The 22,384-nt window shown below is 44.9% G+C and overlaps 1 protein-coding gene across 1 annotated transcript in view; it reads left to right on the top strand.

Annotated features, from left to right (window-relative positions):
• Positions 1-785: 785 nt before the first annotated feature.
• The window catches only part of KCTD8 (potassium channel tetramerization domain containing 8), a 43,121-nt gene continuing 21,522 nt past the window's right edge, over positions 786-22,384 (top strand). Inside the window, exon 1 of the mRNA XM_060688775.2 lies at positions 786-2,061. Coding sequence (XP_060544758.1) covers positions 1,167-2,061 — 895 coding nt within the window. The 5' untranslated portion in view covers positions 786-1,166. The remainder of the gene's footprint in view (positions 2,062-22,384) is intronic.

Below are 22,384 nucleotides of genomic sequence, written 5' to 3'. Positions count from 1 at the left end.
AGCTGAGGACCCCAGAGATTCGGGAGAAGACTTTCTCGGGGGTCCCGAGAAGAACCCCACTCTTAGCCGCGTCGCCGAGAGGAGCTGCCGGGGGGACCCCAGAGGAGACCCCCACCCTTAGCCCTATCGCCGTTGGAGCTGCCGTTGGAGACCCCAGAGGTTCGGGAGAAGACTTCCTGTGGGGTCCCGACTACTTAGAAGACCCCCGCTCTTAGCCGCATCGTCGAGAGGAGCTGCCAGGGGTGAGGACCCCAGAGGTTCGGGAGAAGACTTTTTCGGGGGTCCCGGCTGCTCAGAAGACCCCCACTCTTAGCCGCGTCGCCGAGAGGAGCTGCCGTTGGAGACCCCAGAGGTTCGGGAGAAGACTTCCTGGGGGGGTCCCGGCTGCTCAGAAGACCCCCACCCTTAGCCGCATCGCCGAGAGGAGCTGCCGGGGGGGACCCCAGAGGAGACCCCCACCCTTAGACGCACCGCCGAGGAGAGCTTTCCGTTGGAGACCCCAGAGGTTCGGGAAAAGACTTCCTGGGGGGGTCCCGGCCGGTCAGAAGACCCCCCCCCCCGCCCACAACCTTAGCGGCATCGTCGAGGGGGATTGCCAGGGGTTGAGGACCCCAGAGATTCGGGAGAAGACTTTCTCGGGGGTCCCGGCTACTTAGAAGACCCCCACCCTTAGCCGCATCGACGAGAGGGACTGCCAGGGGTGAGGTCCCCAGAGCTTAGGGAGAAGACTTTCTCGGGGGTCCCGGCTGCTCAGAAGACCCCCATCCTTAGCTGCATCGACGAGAGGAGCTGCCAGGGGGACCCCAGAGGAAACCCCCCACCCTTAGCCGCATCGCCGAGGGGAGCTGCCGTTGGAGACCCCAGAGGTTCGGGAGAAGACTTTCTCGGGGGTCCCGGCTGCTCAGAAGACCCCCACCCTTAGCTGCATCGCCGAGAGGAGCTGCCGGGGGGGGGGGAACCCAGAGGTTCGGGAGAAGACTTTCTTGTGGGAGGGGGTGTCCCAGCCGCTCAGGACCCCCCCCCCAAAGAAACCGGCGCAGGATTTTCGCGCGTGGCGGGAGATCGGAATCGCTCGTGGTGCCGAGGACGCCAGCGCCTGGTGGGTGGGTAGGTGGGTGGGTGGGTGAGTGGGTGGGGGGGGTCTCCCGGTTCAAGCAGCGGGAGGCATGGCCCTGAAGGAAAGCGGCGGCGGCCCCGGCGCGACCACCACCACCACCACCACCATCCTCCCCATCAGCGAGATGGTCTCGGGCTGTTCCTCCGCGGCCGCCCCGTCGTCGGGCTGCGCTTTCCCCGAGGTGGTGGAGCTGAACGTGGGCGGCCAGGTGTACGTGACCCGGCATTCCACCTTGCTGAGCGTCCCGGAGAGCACCTTGGCGCAGATGTTCTGCCCTCGACGGAGCGGCGGCCGGGAGCTGCCCCGCGACAGCCGCGCCCGCTTCTTCATCGACCGCGACGGCTTCCTCTTCAGGTACGTCCTGGATTACCTGCGGGACAAGCAGGTGGCTCTGCCCGAGCATTTCCCGGAGAAGGAGCGGCTCCTGCGCGAAGCCGAACATTTCCAGCTGGCCGAGCTGGTCAAGCTCCTGTCCCCCAGAGTGGCCAAGCAGGGCTCGCTTAACGACGAAGGCTGCCAGAGCGACTTGGAGGAAAGCGCCTCGCCCGGCAGCGGGGAGCTCTTAGTACCTGCGCCTCCCCGGGCAGGGGAGAGGCGAGCGGGCTTCCTCACCGTGGGCTACCGGGGCTCCTACACGGCGGTGCGGGACAACCAAGCGGACGCCAAGTTCCGACGGGTGGCTCGGATCATGGTCTGCGGCCGCATCGCTCTGGCCAAGGAGATCTTCGGCGAGACGCTCAACGAGAGCCGCGACCCCGACAGGCCGCCCGAGAAGTACACCTCCCGCTTCTACCTGAAGTACACCTACCTGGAGCAGGCCTTCGACCGGCTCTCCGAGGCCGGCTTCCACATGGTCGCCTGCAACTCCACCGGCACCGCCGCCTTCATCAACCAGTACAGGGAGGATAAGGTCTGGAGTAGCTACACCGAGTACATCTTCTACCGTGAGTAGCTTCCCGCTCTTTCTTTCCTTCCTTCCTTCCCCCCTTGTGTCCGTCCTTACTCTTCTTTCCTGCCTTCTTTCGTTTGATCTCTCCCTCCCTTTTCCTTCCTTCTCTTTCCCTTTCTATCCCCCCCTCTCACCTTCCTTCCTTCTTTCTTTTAATCTCTCCCTTCCTTTTCCTTTCTTCCTTACTTCATTCCCTCCCTCCTTCCCTCCCTCCTTTTCCTTCCTTCTTTCCTTCTGATCTCTCCCTCCCTTTTCCTTCCTTTTTTCTCTTTCTATCCCTTCCTCCATCCCTCTCACCTTCCTTTCTTCCCTCATTCCTTCCCTCTTTTTCCTTCCTTCCTTCTTTCTGTTGATCTCTCCCTTCCTTTTCCTTCCTTCCTTCCTTCCCTCCCACATTCCCTCCCTCTTTTTCCTTCCTTCCTTCTTTCCTTCCTTCTTTCTTTTGATCTCTCCCTCCCTTTTCCTTCCTTCCCTTTCTACACCTCCCTCCTCCTCTCTCTCTTTCCTTCCTTCCCTCCCTCTTTTCCTTCCTTCTTTCTTTCTTTCCTTCCTTCTTTCTTTTGCTCCCTCCCTTTTTCTTCCTTCTCTTTCTATCCCTCCCTCCGTCCCTCTCACCTTCCTTCCCTCCCTCCTTCCCTCCCTCTTTTTCCTCCCTTCTTTCCTCCCTTCTTTCTTTTGATCTCTCCCTCCCTTTTCCATCCTTTCCTCCCTTCCCTCCCTCCCTTGCATCCTTCCTTCCTGTTCTCTTATTTCTTTCCTTCCTTCCTCCCCTCCCTCCCTTGCATCCTTCCTTCCTGTTCTCTTATTTCCTTCCTTCCTTCCCTCACTCCCTTGCATCCTTCCTTCCTGTTCTCTTATTTCCTTCCTTCCTTCCTTCCCTCACTCTCTTGCATCCTTCCTTCCTGTTCTCTTATTTCCTTCCTTCGTTCCTTCCTTCGTTCCTTCCTTCCCTCACTCTCCTGCATTCTTCCTTCCTGTTCTCTTATTTCCTTCCTTCCCTCCCTCCCTCCCTTCCCTCCCTCCCTTGCATCCTTCCTTCCTGTTCTCTTATTTCTTTCCTTCCTTCCTTCCTTCCTTCCTTCCTTCCTTCCTTCCTTCCTTCCCTCCTTCCCTCCTTCCCTCCCTCCTGACAGGTGGACAGGGTTTTCTTTACGACAGGAAACTGCTCCTTTCATTTTTCCTTAAAGGAGTTGGGAAAGTCAAATAGGAAGTGCCTCTTAAGAGACACGGAGGGTGTTTGCTTCACTCCTCTGGGTAGTTAAAAGAAAGAAAGAAAGAAAGAAAGAAAAGTTTCTTGCAGAACATCAGAGCTTTATTATTATTTATTAGATATGTACAGAGCCTCGCTGCCATCCACTTTCCCCAAATAAAAACAGCAAGAAATAATAATAATAACAACAACAGTAACAACAACAACAACAATAAAACAACCTAACAGTAAACAGAAAAGAGCATAACTGGGTAACCACAAACACACACACAGCATTCAAAAGGGGGCTTCAACCCCCCTCCCCAGTCCAAAGCCTGGGCACAGAGCCAGATTTTCAAGACCCTCTGCAATGCCGAGTTTCCTTCCAAGAAAACCTTTGAGAATTTTGTTAATTAGAATCCACCATTAGGGTGGAACCTTGCAACATTAAAATTAATAGCTTTCCCCCCCCCAAGTAGCAAAGAGCAGCATTTATTAAAGCTGAGAGAGATTGTTCCGGTCTCCAAAAATTCATAACATTCAGGCTAGAGTGAAGATTTGGTCTCCGGAACTGTACGTTCCACCTGTAATTTTCAATTTGTGGGTTTTTTTTTTTAAAAAAAACGTTGTTGTCATTTTCCTCGACGCGTCCTTTTTCAGAAAATCCAATTTGGTAAATTCGTGCGCGCGTGTAGAAAAGGGCTAAATCCATTATACACACACACACACACGCACCCGTTAGTGCTGTGCCTAACGCACAATTTATTTGGGTCAAGGTGTGTGGCGACAAAGGAAAAAAAATCCTGCAGGCTTTCCTTTGTTAGTGTGATGTGTTTTGTAGTTGTTGTTGTTGAAATGAATCAATGCAAACACTTGTTTTTTTTTTAAAAAAAAAGATTTGGGGGGATAAAAGCATGAATGTCTTTGAAACTTGAGGGATGCACTATCGATCCACGTTTGAAGATGGTTGGCCTTTTCTCTCGTTTCTGATTCATTTCTTTTTCCTCCTGATATTCTGATTAAGTGTGGTACCTTATGATTCTTAACGAATGTATCTTGTCTTTTATGTACACTGAGAGCATATGCACCAAAGACAAATTCCTTGTGTGTCCAATCACACTTGGCCAATAAGGAATTCTATTCTATTCTATTCTATTCTATTCTATTCTATTCTATTCTATTCTATTCTATTCTATTCTATTCTATTCTATTCTATTCTATTCTATTCTATTCTTATTCTACTCTACTCTACTCTACTCTATTCTATTCCATTCCATTCCATTCCATTCCATTCCATTCTATTCTATTCTATTCTATTCTATTCTATTCTATTCTATTCTATTCTATTCTTATTCTACTCTACTCTACTCTACTCTACTCTACTCTATTCTTTATTCCAATATTTTTTTCTATTCTACTCTATTCTATTCTAGTCTATTATTACCTAATTCTTCATTACATTATTCTATTCTACTCTATTCTTTATTCCAATATTCTATTCTATTCTATTCTATTCTATTCTATTCTATTCTATTCTATTCTATTCTATTCTATTCTATTCTATTCTATTATTACCTAATTCTTCATTACATTATTCTATTCTATTCTATTCTATTCTATTCTATTCTATTCTATTCTACTCTACTCTACTCTACTCTACTCTACTCTACTCTACTCTACTCTATTATTACCTAATTCTTCATTACATTATTCTATTCTATTCTATTCTATTCTACGCTACTCTATTATTACCTAATTCTTCATTACATTATTCTATTCTATTCTATTCTATTCTATTCTATTCTATTCTATTCTATTCTATTCTATTCTATTCTATTCTATTCTATTCTATTCTATTCTTTTGGGGAGAGGCATATTTCAATGATGTTACCCCACAGCAGTCTTTTTAAATCTCAAGTAGGAACCTTTCCCTTGGATGTGATGTTGACTTGATCCTGGTTGATATGCAAGTTCCACCGATGGTGGTGTAAATCACGAGCTTGGTATTTCGGCAGTCAAGGCGTGCGTAAAGATGCACGAGGGAAATTTGCTTGCTTTTATTTCACGTCGAGCATGGAAATACAAGGGGAAAAAAGGTCTTTCCAGGTTTTTACGGCACAGGGTGGTAGAACGTAAGATGTCGGTGAATTGATTTGATCTGTAATTTCGGCCCCTCAGATTTCCAAAAATAATCTTTCGTAAAGGTTTAGAGAGAGTGGCGTTGTTGGATGTTGAGGGTTGGGTTGGGCTCCTCCTGATGAACGGAGGCTTTGCTGAAGAAGATGAAAGCAAGGCGAGGCTAGAAGTATGGAAAGATGGTTAATATTTTATCACTTCTTTCCCTTCTCTTGAACTACAAAGTAAACAGACTCCATCTGGGCCTATTTTCAGTGTGGAGAGAGAGCGGGAGAGGGAGAGAGAGAGAAGGGTTGGGAGGAAGGGAGAGAGAGAGGGAGAGAGGGAGAGAGAGAGAAGTGTTGGGAGAGAGAGAGAGAAGTGTTGGGAGGGAGGGAGGGAGAGAGAGAGAGAGAGAGAGAGAGAAGGTTTGGGAGGAAGGGAGAGAGAGGGAGAGAGAGAGAAGGGTTGGGAGGGAGGGAGGGAGAGGGAGAGAAAGAGGGAGATAAGGAGGCTGGGAGGGAGGGAGGGAAAGAGAGAGAGGGAGAGAGAGAAAGCGAGAGAGAAAGAGAAGGGGAGAAAGAGACAGGGGGGATTGGGAGGGAGAGAGAGAGTGGGGGAGAGTGAGAGAGAGAGGCATTGGGAGGGAGGGAGAGAGAGAGGGGGAGAGAGGGAGGGAGAGAGAAGGGTTGGGAGGGAGGGAGGGAGAGGGAGAGAAAGAGGGGGATAAGGAGGCTGGGAGGGACGGAAAGAGAGAGAGGGACAGAGAGAAAGTGAGAGAGAAAGAGAAGGGGAGAAAGACGGAGGTTGGGAGGGAGGGAGAGAGTGGGGGAGAAGGAGAGAGAGAGGCATTGGGAGGGAGGGAGGGAGAGAGGAAGAGAGAGGGAGGGAGAGAGAGAAGGGTTGGGAGGGAGGGAGAGGGAGAGAAAGAGGGAGATAAGGTGGCTGGGAGGGAGGGAGGGAAAGAGAGAGGGAGAGAGAGAAAGCGAGAGAGAAAGAGAAGGGGAGAAAGAGACGGGGGATTGGGAGGGAGGGAGAGAGAGAGGGAGAGAGAGAAGGATTGGGAGGGAGGGAGAGGGAGAGAAAGAGGGAGATAAGGAGGCTGGGAGGGAGGGACGGAAAGAGAGAGATGGACAAAGAGAGAGAGAAAGAGAAGGAGGAGAAAGAGACAGAGAGAGAGGGGGGATTGGGAGGGAGGGACGGAGAGGGAGAGAAAGAGCTGAAAAAAGCCTCTGAAACCTCCGTTTGAGAGGCTGAAAAAACAGCCTCTCAAATGGAGGGTTCAGAGGTTGAAAAAAAAAAGCCTCTGAAACGGAGTTTTCGGAGGCTGAAAAAAAAAGCCTCTGAAACCTCCGTTTGAGAGGCTGAAAAAAAAATCAAGGCACAGAGTTTACAACCAAGAAACTGTTGCTAAAATTCACCTCTGGGAACAGCTGATTGGGGGTATTCCGGGAGGCCGATCCACCCGCCAACCAGCATTTTTCTTATTTTCCTCCCCAAAAACTAAGGTGCCTCTTATAGTCCGAAAAATACAGTACTTTAGAATTAGAATTCTTAAAATAACAGAGTTGGAAGGGACCTTGGAGGTCTTCTAGTCCAACCCCATATTATTTCAAACATAGGGTTGTCCAACCTCTTCTTGAAAACCTCCAGTGATGGAGCGCCCACAACTTCTAGTGGCATGTAGTTCCACAGATTAATTGTTCTCGGTGTCAGGAAATTTCTCTCCTTAGTTCTAAGGTTGCTACTTTACACGATCACCTCTCCCGTTCAGAAATAGAGAAATAAGCTATAGGTGGGATCGCGAATTTTCATGAAGTTCATTCAGTTCATCCCGGGACACTGCTACGGTCATAAATATGAGTCAGTGGTCAAGCGTCCAAATGTAAATCATGTGACTGTGGGGATGCGGCAAAGGTCGTAAGTGTGAAAAAGGGCCCTGTCACTTTTCCCGGCGCTTTTGTAACTTCGAATGGTCGCCAAAGCGAACTGTTGTAAGTGGAGGACTACCTGGAGCAGGCGGTATTGCTATTATTTTTTTGGTTTGATTTGCTTTGCTTTATATTTATATTTATATGCCGCCCTTCTCCGGAGACTCAAGGCGGCTTACAAGGCGTTAAGCAATAGCCTTCATCCTTTTGTATATTTATACAAAGTCAGCTTATTGCCCCCACAATCCGGGTCCTCATCCTTATCCTTCTCATCTTGTCATTTCTCGTCTTTCTCACCTTCTCATCTTTCCTTGACTACCTTCTCCTATTGGTATCTTCATCGCTTCCTGTATGTATCTTATGATTTATGATCTATGACTTATCACTTTGTTGCTTGTATGGACACTGAGAGCTTCTACACCGGAGACAAATTCCTTGGGTGTCCAATCACACTTGGCCAATAAAGAATTCTATTCTGTTCTATTCTATTCTATTCTGTTCTGTTCTGTTCTGTTCTGTTCTGTTCTGTTCTGTTCCGTTCCGTTCCGTTCCGTTCCGTTCCGTTCCGTTCCGTTCCATTCCATTCCATTCCATTCTATTCTATTCTATTCTACTCTACTCTACTCTACTCTATTCTTTATTCCAATATTCTATTCTATTCTATTCTATTCTATTCTATTCTATTCTATTCTATTCTATTCTATTCTATTCTATTCTATTCTATTCTATTCTACTCTACTCTACTCTACTCTACTCTACTCTACTCTACTCTACTCTACTCTACCCTACCTCCCCACCCCACCCCACCCCAACCCCACCCTTCCCACCATACCACTCCATTTCATATTCTACTCTGCTCTGCTCCGCTCCGCTCCGCTCCACTCCACTCCACTCCACTCCACTCCACCCCACCCCACCCCATTTCAAACTCTACTCTACTCTACTCTGAATCCAGTTCTCTTCTCTCCTCTTCTCTCTTCTTCTCTTCTCTCTTCTCTTATTTTCTCTCTTATTTTCTCTCTTCTCTCTTCTCTTCTCTCTTCTCTTCTCTCTTCTCTTATTTTCTCTCTTATTTTCTCTCTTCTCTTCTCTTCTCTTCTCTTCTCTTCTCTTCTCTTCTCTTCTCTTCTCTTCTCTTCTCTTCTCTCCTCTCCTCTCCTCTCCTCTCCTCTCCTCTCCTCTCCTCTCCTCTCCCCTCCCCTCCCCTCCCCTCCCCTCCCCTCCCCTCCCCTCCCCTCCCCTCCCTTCCCTTCTCTTCTCTTCTCTTCTCTTCTCTTCTCTTCTCTTCCTCTCCTCTCCTCTCCTCTCCTCTCCTCTCCTCTCCTCTCCTCTCTCTCTTCTTTCTTCTCTCTTCTCTTCTCTTCTCTTCTCTTCTCTTCTCTTCTCTTCTCTTCTCTTCCCTTCCCTTCCCTTCCCTTCCCTTCCCTTCCCTTCCCTTCCCTTCCCTTCCCTTCCCTTCCCTTCCCTTCCCCTCTCCTCTCCTCTCCTCTCCTCTCCTCTCCTCTCCTCTCCTCTCCTCTCCTCTCCTCTCCTCTCCTCCTGTCCATGTCCCTCTCCCTCTCCCTATCTCTATCTCTATTTCTATTCTATTCTGGTCCTGCTCTATTGCAGTGATAGTGAAAAGTATTCTGTTAAGCACTGTGGGAACCAAAACTCAAGGAAAAAAACTACCTCATCTTGGTAAGCTCAAGATGAGGGAAAAGAAAGATTAATCCGATGCACGATATTGACACATCACCCGTTTTCATTATGGAATACCAACCTCAGTGGTGCCTAGATAAATTTTTGGCACCATGGGGTACCCCTCCCTCCCCTCTCTCAGGTAATACTACAGAAATGATCTCCACCTCCTGTTGGAATTTGTAAGAAAAAACATTATTGAAGTTGCAAGGGATTTTTTTCCCCCTTGTGTCATCCAAAAGGAAAAAGGAAAAAGAAAGAATTCCTTCATCGGTGTGCATCTAAGAATATATTTCTGAAGAAATGTCTTCAAGGATACAGCTCTCTCCAGATTTCTTTGCAGCCCTCTGGAATTTATTTTCTGTCGCCGGTTTCAACCCTCCACATCTGTGGGATTTCCTGGTGGCGTTTCATCCACGTACCACGTGGGTCTGCCACTTTTTATCGCTTCAAAAGCCGGCCAAGACCAACCAGAAACGATCGTTTCCGGAAGCTGCGGAGCAAGCAAGCAGACACAAAAAGGTTTCCACTTTCTAAACTGGCCAGAGTCCAATGGATGCATATAGATATTGATTGCATTTTGAAAGAGTTATGATCTCCAGACTGGCCAGAGCTATTTTCTCTTGAGTTTGCTGTTCTTCTCTCTCTCTCTCTCTCCCTCTCTCTCTCTCTCTCTCTCTCTCTCTCTCTCTCTCTCTCTCTCTCTCTCTCTCTCTCTCCATCCCATTTTACTTCCGTGTGGCGTCTCAGATTGCAAAATTGCAGTCGGCTGTAGCACAGTTTGCATTGTTGTGTTGTTTTGTACGGGAGGATATTTTGGGGTGGAAGGGCAGGATGGAAAACACTTTGCATGAAAATGGAGGCATCCTTAAATTCGATATTCTACGGTTCCTAACACCAGCCTCCAGTGCCAGTTAATTTCACTCTCCTCGGTGGTTCTTAAGTTGTCCTTTAAGGATGTCAAAAGTCCTTAATAATCCACAGCTGAGTTTGCTTCCCTGTTTCCCCGAAAATAAGACCCAACTGGAAAATAAGTCCTAGCATGATTTTTCAGGATGCTCGTAATATAAGCCCTACCCCCCAAAATAGGCCCCAGTTAAGATTGCCAGGCAGATGGATGCATTTAGTGCCGTATTTTCCCCAAAATAAAACCCAACCAGAAAATAAGCCCTAGCATGATTTTTCAGGATGCTCGTAATATAAACCTACCCCCAAAATAAGCCCCAGTTAAGATTGTCAGCCAGATGGATGCGTTTAGTACTGTATTTCCCCTGAAATAAGACCCAACCAGAAAATAAGCCCTAGGATGATTTTTCAGGATGCTGCTAATATAAGCCCTACCCCCAAAATAAGCCCCAGTTAAGATTGTCAGCCAGATGGATGCATTTAGTACCAAATTTCCCCCAAAATAAGACCCAACCAGAAAATAAGTCCTAGCATGAATTTTCAGGATGCTGCTAATATAAGCCCTACCCCCAAAATAAGCATCAATTAAGATTGTCAGCCAGATGGATGCATTTAGTACTGTATTTCCCCCAAAATACCTTGATAGTACAGTGGTTTAGTGCACCCTGTCATTAACACAGCTGCCTGCAATTTCTGCTGGTTCGAATCTCTCCAAGGCTCAAGGTTGACTCAGCCTTCCATCCTTTCTAAGGTAGGTGAAATGAGGACCCAGTTTGTGGGGGCAATAAGCTGACTTTGTATAAAATATACAGAAGAATGAAGGCTATTGCTTAATGCATTGTAAGCCGCCCTGAGTCTCCGGAGAAGGGCGGCATATAAATCAAATTAAAAAAAATAAAAATAAGACCCAACTGGAAAATAAGTCCTAGCATGATTTTTCAGGATGCTCGTAATATAAGCCCTACCCCCAAAATAAGCCCCAGTTAAGATTGTCAGCCAGATGGATGCATTTAGTACCATATTACTCCCAAAATAAGACCTAATTAGAAAATAAGCCCTAATGCATCTTTTGGAGCAAAAATTAATATAAGACCCAGTTTTATTTTCAGGGAGATCCAGTATCATTCTGCGGTTTATGAACTCAGAAATAAAAATAACTATCTTTAGCATACGAGTTGTCTCCCCTTCTTCATTCCTTTTTTTAGGGGAGCGGGACTGTGTCTTCTACTATCTTTCCTCTTATATGCTGCAGTCTTGCTCAATTCTCTATCATGGTTTGTTCCTTTGTGGGGTGTTTCGCCTCCTTGCATTGAAACCTGGTTTTCTCCATTTGACGTACAGGTAGTCTTCGACTTACAACAGTTCATTTAGTGACCGTTCGAAGTTACAACATCAGTGAAAAAAGTGACTTAGGGCTGTTTTTCACACCTACGACCACGGCAGCACCCCTATAGTCAGGTGGTCAAAATTCAGCCCCTTGCTCATTGACTCGTATTTATGACCGTTGCGGTGTCCCGGGTTCATGTGATCCCCTTCTGTGACCTCTGTCCAGGGGGGAGCCAGATTCACTTAATGGCCGTGTTATGCATTTAACAACTGCACTGATTCACTTAACGGTGGCAAGAAAGGTGGGCCAAAACTCGCTTAACAAATGTCTCACTTAGCAACATAAATTTTGGGCTCCATTGTGGCCACAGGAAGAGGGCAAAGCTGTGGTGGGATTCAAATAATTAACAATAACCGGTTCTCTGCCCTAATGACTGGCTGGGTGGGCGTGGCCATGGTGGGTGTGACAGGCAGCACTTGGCCTCCTGCACCCCCTGGGAGCAAAAATGGGACACGGGGGGATGTGCCATCTCCCCGCGCCCCATTTTGGGCCTAGTAGGCCTCCCTGCACTTACCTGGGAACCAAAATGGGGTGCATGGGGACTCCTGGAAGGGACAGAGAGGGGCCAGCTAGCAATTTAAATACTGGTTCGCCTGAATTGGCCCGAACCGGCTGAATCCCACCACTGGGGCAAAGTATGTTTTGCTGTCCATCTGGCCGGTGGTATTCCCCTCCTATGCTGACAATGTTGACCTATTTTGTAAACATGTCCTTTGCATCCCAGGTTCTTCCAAATTCCGTCAGACCATTATTCTTGGCTTAGGCAGAATCGCGTTCCGTTCTGTGTTGTCTTGCATTTCTGCTGATTTATTTATTAGCATCGGCATTCCTCTCCGCTCCAAGTGGGAAAGCGGAGCGACAAAAAAACCCACAAACAACTATCCCAGCCACATTTAACATCTCGGCGGCTCCACAATATTTATGGAAATGCATACTGTCTTAAGTCACCTGCTGCTGGAACGTGACTTTCTATCTGTCAATCGTCAGACAGATAAAACATTTGCCTGTCGTTTTCAAGGTAACGTTAAAAAAAACACCCGCTTTTAAGAGATTGAGTTAAATAAATCTCCGTGAAGCCCAACTGCGCTTTTTAAAAGCGTGTTTAAAAGCTATTCACGGAAATTCTACCGAATTAGAGATGGCTAATCAAGGGGGGGAAAAAACCCCATCACAAATACTTTTGTTTCTACTTGGAAACCGTTTCTGGACTTTGTGCTCGAGGTGGGGGAAAAAAATGAACTTTTGATTTTAGGTTTTGTCGAGGAGATAGCTTTGTTGTTATAGAAATGGCTAGTTTAAACTATTATGTAAAAGTAAAAAAGTTGTGGTTTGATGTTACTGTCTTATTCTACTGCCCCAAAGGGAGTTGGAAGTCAATACCTTTTCTTTCTTTTTTTCTCCCTCTTTTTCACACTTTTCCCTTCCTTAGTTTTTCTACTATTTGCTTTTGTATTTTTTTTTTTTACATTAGAAACCAATACAATTGTTTTTAAAAATGGGAATTCTACCTTTTCAACAGCATAATGTGTATTTTCCTATTTTGATGGTTTCTCCCTTCATTCTGGACTTCAGTGTTAACAACTATTGGCTAATTAGTAATTAATTAATAAACCTAGAATCAAAGGTAATGAAAGCTGGAGATTATCCCTACCACATTTGATTTATTACAAGATTTAAGTGGAGTCAGGCTTTTTTTTTTTTTTTAAATGATTATTTACCTATCTTTTATATATAAAGTTTTCTCTCATCACCTTAATAACGAGACGTTTGGCATCACAACTATGGTGAAAATACTGAATCTGGAGTGAGTTTGTTACAAGTAGGCAGTGGTGGGATTCAGCCAGTTCGCACCACTTCGGGAGAACCGGTTGTTAACTTTCTGAGCAGTTTGGCAAACTGGTTGTTGGAAGAGATCATTAGGGCAGAGAACCGGTTGTTAAATTACTTGAATCCCACCACTGCAAGTAGGGGTGGGCTTCAAAAATTTTAGCAAGGGGTTCTCTGCCTAGTTGCTGGGTGGGCGTGGCCTAATCGGCCTCCTGCACCATTGCAGGGTGTGTGTCTTTGCCCTTCCCGGGCTCTGGAGGCTTTTCTCGAGCTTCCGGGAGGGCGAAAATGGCCTCCCCAGGCTCCGGAGGCCCTCTGGAGGCCAGAAATGGGCCTGTTTTGGGCCTTCTTGAACTTCTGGTAGGCCTGTTTTTCACCCTCCCCGAGCCTCCACGCGTGCCCTGCACTTACCTGCATCCAAAATGGGCCACATGGGGAGCCCTGGGAGGGGAGGGGAGGGGTGGGTGGAGCCAGCCAGAAGTGGAACTTGGGGGTTCTCTGAACTGCATAGAATCTTAGTTAGAGGTTCTCCCGAACCCCTGCGAAACCCCAGCAGCCCTCCCCTGGTTACAAGCAATATCATATGCGGTGATGAATACTTGGAATTCATTATTCCGTTACAGGTGACTTACAACGGTTTCTTTAGTGACCATTCAACGTTGCAACAGCAACGCTGAGTAAACTGACTTGTGACCGGTTTTCGCACTTAACGACCATTGCCACATCTCCTTGGTCACGTGATCAAAATTCAGACATTTGGCAACTGACTCGTATTTATGATGGTTGCAGTGTCCCGGGGGGGGGGGTGTCACGTGATCCCCTTTTGCGTCCTTCTGAAAGGCAGGGAAGCCCGATTCACTTAACAGCCATGTTCCTAACTTAATGGCAGCGATTTACTTAACAACTGTGACCAGAACGTTGGGGCAAAACTCGCCTAACCAATGTCTCACTTAACAACAGAAATTTTGGACTCAATGGTTGAGAACTATTGGTATAACTAAAATGGTTCTTTATTAAGTATATTTAAGAACTGAAAAACAAAAGTCTAAGCTTTTCATGTAGTCACCAGGGGTGGGCTGCTGGGGGTTCGTAGGGGTTCTTCTAGCTAAGATTCTGTGCAGTTCAGAGAACCCCCAAATCCCACTCCTGGCTGGCCCCGCCCACCCATCCCCTCCCCTCCCAGGAGTCCCCACACGTCCCATTTTGGATGCAGGCAAGTGCAGGGCATCCACGGAAGCTCGGGGAGGAAGAAAAATGGGCCTATCAGAAGTTTGGGAAGGGCGGAAGTGGGCCTGTTGCCCATTTCTAGCCTCCAGAGGGCCTCTGGAGCCTGGGGAGGCCATTTTCGCCCTCCCGGATGCTCGAGGAAAGCCTCCGGAGCCTGGGGAGGGCAAAAACACCTTCCCCTCCCGCTGTGGTGCAGGATGCCAACTAGGCCACGCCCACCATGGCCACGCCCACCCAGCAACCGGGCAGAGAACCCCTTGCTAAAATTTTTGAAGCCCACCCGTGCTGTTATTCAAAGGCACGGCCAGGAGGACTAATGAACAGAGCCGGTAATATGTATGAGTGTGTCTTTGCCTTTAAAGCAGCTTTTCACCATCTGAAGATGTGTCACTCCATTTCCCCATCTTCTTTATCAACGTTCTGTGAAGCAATATAGATAATTTCTTCGCCATCATTGCAACTTGCAATTACTCACTCCAATCTCCTTGCCAAAACATCGTTCTTTTCTGCTCCATTTCAAGCAGCTTCTGGGGTGATCTTTCAATGCATGCCCTATCCATTCATTCGGTTGAGAAATTAATCCCTCCTCCAACAATTTTTCTGACTTCCTTTTCCAGCAATTATTCAGATTTCCTTCTCATTCCCTTCACTTCCTGTCTTTCATAGGCATCTTCTTCCCCAATTCTGATACTATCAAAAAAGAAGAAAAAATTGTCTGTCCCACATTCCAGTCCTCTCATCATCCTGGTATCCTTCTCTAATTAGTTTAATCTTTCATCATAAATAATCAAATCAATGACGCTTTTAGATTTCCATGCACCGCTTTAAGACACATCTGTGTATGAATAATGTGATGCTTGTTAAATTTATTTGAAACCAAAGGAATTCTTTAAAGCAGATACTCATCAGAATAACAGGACAACAGAGTTGGATGGAATGTTGGAAATCTTTTAGTCCAGGGATCGCCAACCTTGGCAACTTTACGGCTTGTGGACTTCAACACCCAGAATTCCTCAGCCAGCATTGGCTGAGGAATTCTGGGAGTTGAAGTCCACAAGCCGTAAAGTTGCCAAGGTTGGAGACCCCTGTTCCAGTCCATTAATGAGTACTCTTATTCATTATTGGATCTCAATAATTTTCCATCCACTCTCTTATCTATCTCCCGTCTTTTGTCTAACAGTGATGAGATTCAGCTGGTTTGGGACAGTTCGGGCGAATCGCTAGTTATATGAGTCTCCCAGAGAGCAACACAGAGTTGCAGTTTGTCAGCAGAAAAAAGGCCCAGAAACTTGTGAATGAGATTTCACAGAACCAGGGCTGTAGAACAACTTAGTTTACGTAGGTAAAACCTGGCTAGAAAGAATATGCACATAGAAGCCTACGAAAAAGAAAAAGACACATTGTACCTTTACAGGGAGGATATCTGAGAAGTGGGTGTGGCTCACTGATGACGCCTTAAAAGGCAGAAATAGCTACCTGAGTCTCCCAGAGAGCAACACAGAGTTGCAGTTTGTCAGCAGAAAAAAGGCCCAGAAACTTGTGAATGAGATTTCACAGAACCAGGGCTGTAGAACAACTTAGTTTATGTAGGTAAAACCTGGCTAGAAAGAATAGGCATATATATATATCTGTTGTGGCTCCGTTACCGGAGCCTGTGTCATCATCAGGAGAGGACTCCGAGAGTGAAGGGGAGGAGTTGGCAAGGTCTCCCTCTCCAGGACCCTCCTCTCTGGCAATGCCTTCGGTGTCCGCCGAAGGGCAAGAGATAGGGCCAGGGCCAGGGCCAAGCATGTCCATGCAGCCACAGATGGACAGTGCTGAGGGTAATGAGTCTTGGCTGGATCCACGCCAGCGTCGCAGAGATAAGCGTGCGCAACAGAAGGAAAGGCGTGCCCGAGATTAGGCTGAGTCACTGAACCACACCCCACAGGATATAAAAGGGAGCGTGGTGGCCAGTCAAACCTTGTGACGAACAAAGCTGAAAGCTTCCACGCCATTCTGCATTGCCGGACTTTTGCTATAGACTTTGCTGGATTATCTCTTGACTTGTTTGACTCCATAATTATTGAGCTGTTTCTTTTGATGTACCAGAAGTGGGGAGAAGTTATCTCTCCTCTTCGTAAATAATAAACTCTTGGCAGGCAGCCACTAGGTTGTTGCCAAGTTCTGTTATCATAAGGAAAAGGATTTTGCCGGCTGGTTTGGTCTTTAACTCTTGAACGTCTGTTGGTGTGTGTGCGTGTGGGACGGGGACAGAACAAAAAGATGACCATACAGTATTGCTGCCCATACTAAATTGGCCTTTGCTTGTGTGAGAGAGAAGCAGCATTATGGAGTTCATAGTCCTTTATTTATTTATTGGTTCAATTTATTGGTTCAATTTATATGCTGCCCTTCTCCGGAGACTCAGGGCGGCTTACAATGCGTTAAGCAATAGCCGTCATACTTTTGTATATGTCTGCTTAGTAGGGCTTTTGCCCCCCCCCAAGCGGTGTTCTTTTTTTATACAAAGTCAGCTTATTGCCCCCACAATCCGGATCTGTTCTGTCCCCAACTTTTTTCTTTTTATCAGATTACATGAAAATAAATATCCACTAAATCTTGAAAAGGGGGTACATCCCTAAGGGATAGCAACAGACAGATCAATGCGGCAACAGTGATGATTACACACACTTTTCTCTCTCAAGATTCACGTTCTAATTTGAATTTTTTAAAAAAAGATCCAAAAAGTTAGCAATTCTCAGAAGAAGAGGGGGAGAAAAAAATCACTTCAAATACATGCATCTCGGGAATGAAAAAAAATATGCTTGAGTTTGAACTACATGGGAAAAGAACATTCGTAATATATATCGCTCTGCCTAAACATACTTAAAATAGTGCTAATTCTCTACATTATTGATCTATGGGTACTCTACATTTGTTTTTTTAAAAAACTCATAGAATATTTAAGATATTTTTGGCTGAACATCTTCAAAAAACGCTGTTCTCACCAGATTGTCAACAGCCACAGCTATTTTACAAAAAAAAGGGGGAACATGAATTGCACGTTGAAATACAAATGCTACTCTTTAAGAAATGTGAATTCTACGCTGATAATTTTGGGCTTCTGGAACTGATTTTAAAATGACAATGATGGGAAGCTACAATTTGTGTCTTCCGCAGAAAGGCACCGAAAAAATAAAAATAAATAAATCATAGATTTCCCTCTGTTCCAGATTACGTAACAGATGTTATTGACATAATAAGAAAATATTGAGAGTAGCTAATATTTTGCCAATACTAAAAGGGGATGAAATCTAGCCAAATGTAAACCGTTTTTGGATTATTTCATTGGCCTTTAAAGTGTAGAGAATATAATTTTGGCTAGCGTGCGACTCTTTTTTTTTTTAAATGGTGATAATAATGCATCATTTTTGAAAGGACCAAACAGCTTTATCATACAGAATTTCAGATTTAAATTCATGCCCTTCTGTGGGTTTTTTTTTGACTGATCAATTCAATCGCAATTATTATGTCTGTTATGTTTTTTTTTTTTTTTTTGCAACAAGCTTGGAACAAGTATAAACCTCTGGTGAAATCCAAATTTTTTTACTACCGGTTCTGTGGGCGTGGCTGTGGGCGTGGCTTGGTGGGCATGGCAGGGGAAAGATACTGCAAAATCTCCATTCCCTCCCCACTCCTGGGGGAAGGATATTGCAAAATCCCCATTCCCCTTCCCCACTCCTGGGTGAAGGATACTGCAAAACCTCCATTCCCACCCCACTCCAAGGGAAGGCTATTGCAAAATCCCCATTCCCTCCCCACTCCTGGGGGAAGGATACTGCAAAATCCCCATTCCCTCTCCACTCCTGGGGGAAGGATACTGCAAAATCCCCATTCCCTCCCCACTCCTGGGAAAGGATATTGCAAAAGCCCCATTCCCTCCCCACTCTGGGGCCAGCCAGAGGTGGTATTGCAGGTTCTCCGAACTGCTGTTGTCTGGATACAAATAATTTTGAAAAATAATCCTAATATTTACAACAATGTTCATTACATTGATATTAATTCTATAATAATAAAAATAATCATAATCATAATATTTACTTTTCTATCTTAACAAACCTCCCTTGTTTCATTCATCCTTTTCTTATATTTCCGTGTTTCTAGCTTCTGTTTTTGTTAGCTAACCATTGATAAAATAAATCCCACGTCAGAAAGCATTCAGTTTGTTCCTTTCCCTTAATTCTAAGTGTTAATCTATTCATTTCTGCACATTCTAATATTTTTTAAAAAAATCACACTTTCATCTGTTTAGGTTCCTCAATGCCATACATTTTAGTTATTAAACTATTTATGGTTTTAAGGATGTTTTTTTTTTATTGAATTATTACGGCTGTAAATTCTTTTCAATTTATTGTAAAATTGCTTTTAATTGCAATTTTAAGTTTGTGATTTGTTTTTGCTTTTTTTAAACGCGGAAAAGCAGATTAAAACTTTTACATGAATGTTTATTATACAGAATAAGTTCTGCAACCTACGGTGAAGTAAGTTAGTAAAACAAAATAATATGGAAGCAGTTTCTCTTATGCATAATCAACTTCTGAGCAAGTCCATTTTTCTATTTTGCATCTGCTTCTGTACTGCAGCTACTAACGGTTGCAGTAATAATAAATGGCTGTAGCTTCCTTTCAGCGGCATCGTAATGAAGTGGCTTTAATTATTTCCTAATACTTTTGCAAAATAATGCTTCTTCTTCGATAAAAGTTAAATGCTTTTAGAATAATTGGAGGTATTAAAAAAGATTAGACTTCTGTCTCAGTACATGGTTTGGTGGGTTTTTCTCTCCCGCCCCTCCTTCCGCTTCAAAGATAATGCAGAAAAGTGTCATGTTTTAATCTTAGATAATTTAAAGAGTATCTGTTTTGCCCCTTAATTTGGAGTTCGGTTACTCTGCGCTGCCTTTTTTCTTATTGGCAATTTGCAATGTCCGTTCCTTTATTTCTAAAAAGTGAATTTTTAGGCTAAATAGAATGACAGTTTCATTACCTGCTGTGAATTTTCAATGCTCTCTAGACCCCCAGCTAGGCTTATTAATATTGCAACGTTGATTAGGGAAAAATATGTCGTTATTTTATTTTGTTTTCTCCTCAAGCTAAAGGCCATGGTTAAATCCCACAGAGATTTGAATGGCATGCTTTCCCTTTAAAAAAAAACAAAACATCAGCCCAATATTTTCCTACCGCGTTTCTCCGAAAATAAGACCCTGTCTTATATTTTTTTAAACCCTGAAATAAGCGCTTGGCCTTAGTTTCGGGGTGGTCTTATTATTTTGGGGCGCGTGGAGCAAGACGGGTCTCCTCTTGCCATCTTACCTGATTTCCAACTCTGTCTCCCTAACCCTAACCAGAGGAAATGGCGGGGATCGGCTGCACATGCATTGAAATATTTTTGAGGAGGGCTTATTTTCGGGGAACGGGGCTTATATTAGCACATGCACTCAAAAGCCCAATTGGGCTTATTATCAGGGGAGGTCTTATTTTCGGGGAAACAAGGTATTAAGAAGGGAAGCTTGCCATCTTACCTGATTTCCAGCTCTGCATTTAAATATTTTCAGGGAGGGCTTATTTTCAGTGGGAGGCTTATTTTAACACATGCGCTCAAAAGCCCGATTGGGCTTATTATCAGGAGATGTCTTATTTTCAGGGAAACAGGCTAACTACATGAAGACATCCAGGCCATGGCAAATCGTAATGATTTATGTCATTGCGTATTTCTGTTTCTTTTAATTGTAAAAATCAAGTGTTGCATCAGTCTATGGGAAATGGTTCATTATCCCCAGGTTTTAATGTGACAGAATCAGAGTTGGTATTCAGCCGGTTCGGAGCGGTTCGCCTGAACCGGTAGCAGAAATCGTAGGTGGGCCTGCCCACCTGCCCTGGCTCTATGCCGTCCTATTTAGGCACATTTTTGAGGCTGGGCGTATATGCGGAAGGCGCGCAAGCGAGCTAAGCACATGCGTGAAAATGGATGCGAACCGGTAGGGAAAGTAAGTGAATACCACCCAGAACACAGAATACTAAAGAAGAAACAAGACATTACATATTTTTATTATCCAATATTGTGTAGCTCATATTTTTCAAGTGGGGATTGTACATAGTTACATTAATTTGCTTTGATTTGTTAAATCGTTTCCTGTGGTCCTTTGGTACGAAGAGAGTTTGTATGAAGTACGGGTGAATCCTTGAAGTTTTGAAATGTGTTGGTTTTCCCAAAGGTGCTTTTTCAAGAGGCAATTGGACTTTCCGGTTTTTCTTTGAAAAGGTTTCGCTTCTTATCCCAAGAAGCTTCTTCAGCTCTGGGATGAGAAGCGAAAAAGCTCTTCAGCTTCTTCTGAGCTTTCCTCCCCTCCCTCCCTCCCCCTTCCCTCCCTTCCCTTCCTTTTCTGTCTGTCTCCTCCCTCCCTCCCTCCCTCCCTCCCTCCCTTCCTTCCTTCCTTCCTCCCTCCCTCCCTTCTTTTTCTTTCTTTCTTTCTTCTCTTCTTCCCTTCTTTCCTTCCTTCCTTCCCTCCCCACCCCACCCTTCTCCTCTTCTTCCCTTTGTGTCTCCTTCCTTCCTTCCTTCCTTCCTTCCTTCCTTCCTTCCTTCCTTCCTTCCTTCCTTCCTTTTTTCCTTCCTTCCCTCCACCTTTCTACCTACCTACCTTCCACTTCTTTCTTTCTTTCTTTCTTTCTTTCTTTCTTTCTTTCTTTCTTTCTTTCTTTCTTTCTCTTCCTTCTTTCCTTCCTTCTACCTCTAACTCTCTACCTACCTACCTTCCCCTTCCTTCCTTCCTTCCTTCCTTCCTTCCTTCCTTCCTTCCTCCTTCCTTCCTTCTTTCTTTCTTTCTCTCTTCCTTCCTTCCTTCCCTCTACCTCTCTACCTACCTACCTTCCACTCCTCCCTCCCTCCCTCCCTCCCTCCCTCCCTCCAAGCTCAGAGCGCACCAAGGACTCCTCATTTCAACCCTGAGCTGCTTCAGCTTCAGCTTCTTCATCTTTTCCACGTTCATTACATTAACTAAGACTTTAAAATACCCATTCGCTAAATGTGACTAAGCCAACTTTTATGGTGACAGTGATGACTGCAATAAATAATAATAAAATACAGTAAAAAAGCGGGAACCCATCAAGTCTTGATGAGCAATTAGCTGTCGGAAAACCAGTAAAAGGTTGGAAACCAATGCATTGAAAATGTCCTGTTTGCAAGTCTTGTTACCAGAAATGTGACATTTTCTGCACATTTTTGACACTTCCAGCTCAAAATCCAGCCCTGGATTTCATCCAGGGTCACTCAACTGCTGATCCTTACCATAAATATAAAGAAATGTGAAGCCCAATGTCAGTAATTGGAGTTAAAGATCATAGGGGTGTAAACATATTTAGCTATGGGAAAAGGGACTAATTAGGATATAAGATACAAAGGAAACGAGAAAAGCGAAGACTTCAATTTTTCATCGCAAAGAATGCTTTGCACTGGGCTTGGATATAAATTTTTAAAAAGCTTGGCTAGGAAATTGAGCTGTGTTGCATTCAGGTAGAAAAGTCAAGGAGAATATGCTCTCTAGCGTTTTTATTATTGAGTTTTATATCGTAGGTCACTGTTTAAAAATGCATGGCAGATTACAGTCAAAATTGCCTGCTTTTTAACGATACGAACAGCAACCAAAACTTAATATGTATCATAAATCTAAAAGCAAATGGAATTTATGGTGGGATGTATAAATATTGATCTCATAGTTAAAGAAAGAATATTTGGTTTGAGATACAGCATAGGCTAATTTTGCAGAGAGTTCTGTAAAATGCAATTATTATTATTATTATTTTTTAAAAAAGAAGCTGTTTGCTGGTGTTTGGGTTTGGAACTGAGACCAACTACTCGTAATATGAAAAAGTTTCTAGCAAATCGAAAATTCGCTGCGCTTTAGATTTTTGCAGCAAAGTAACATTATCTTATTGCTATAAATAATTCTGCAGAAAATTGATAAGGCAATGTATTTCAAAAGATCACACACAGTAGCTTCCCTTTGCAATATACAAGA

Source organism: Pantherophis guttatus, chromosome 8 (assembly GCF_059756535.1).
Source record: "Pantherophis guttatus breed Tessera chromosome 8, ASM5975653v1, whole genome shotgun sequence".
Lineage (NCBI taxonomy): Eukaryota > Metazoa > Chordata > Lepidosauria > Squamata > Colubridae > Pantherophis > Pantherophis guttatus.
This window is presented reverse-complemented; position numbering and strand designations above follow the sequence as displayed.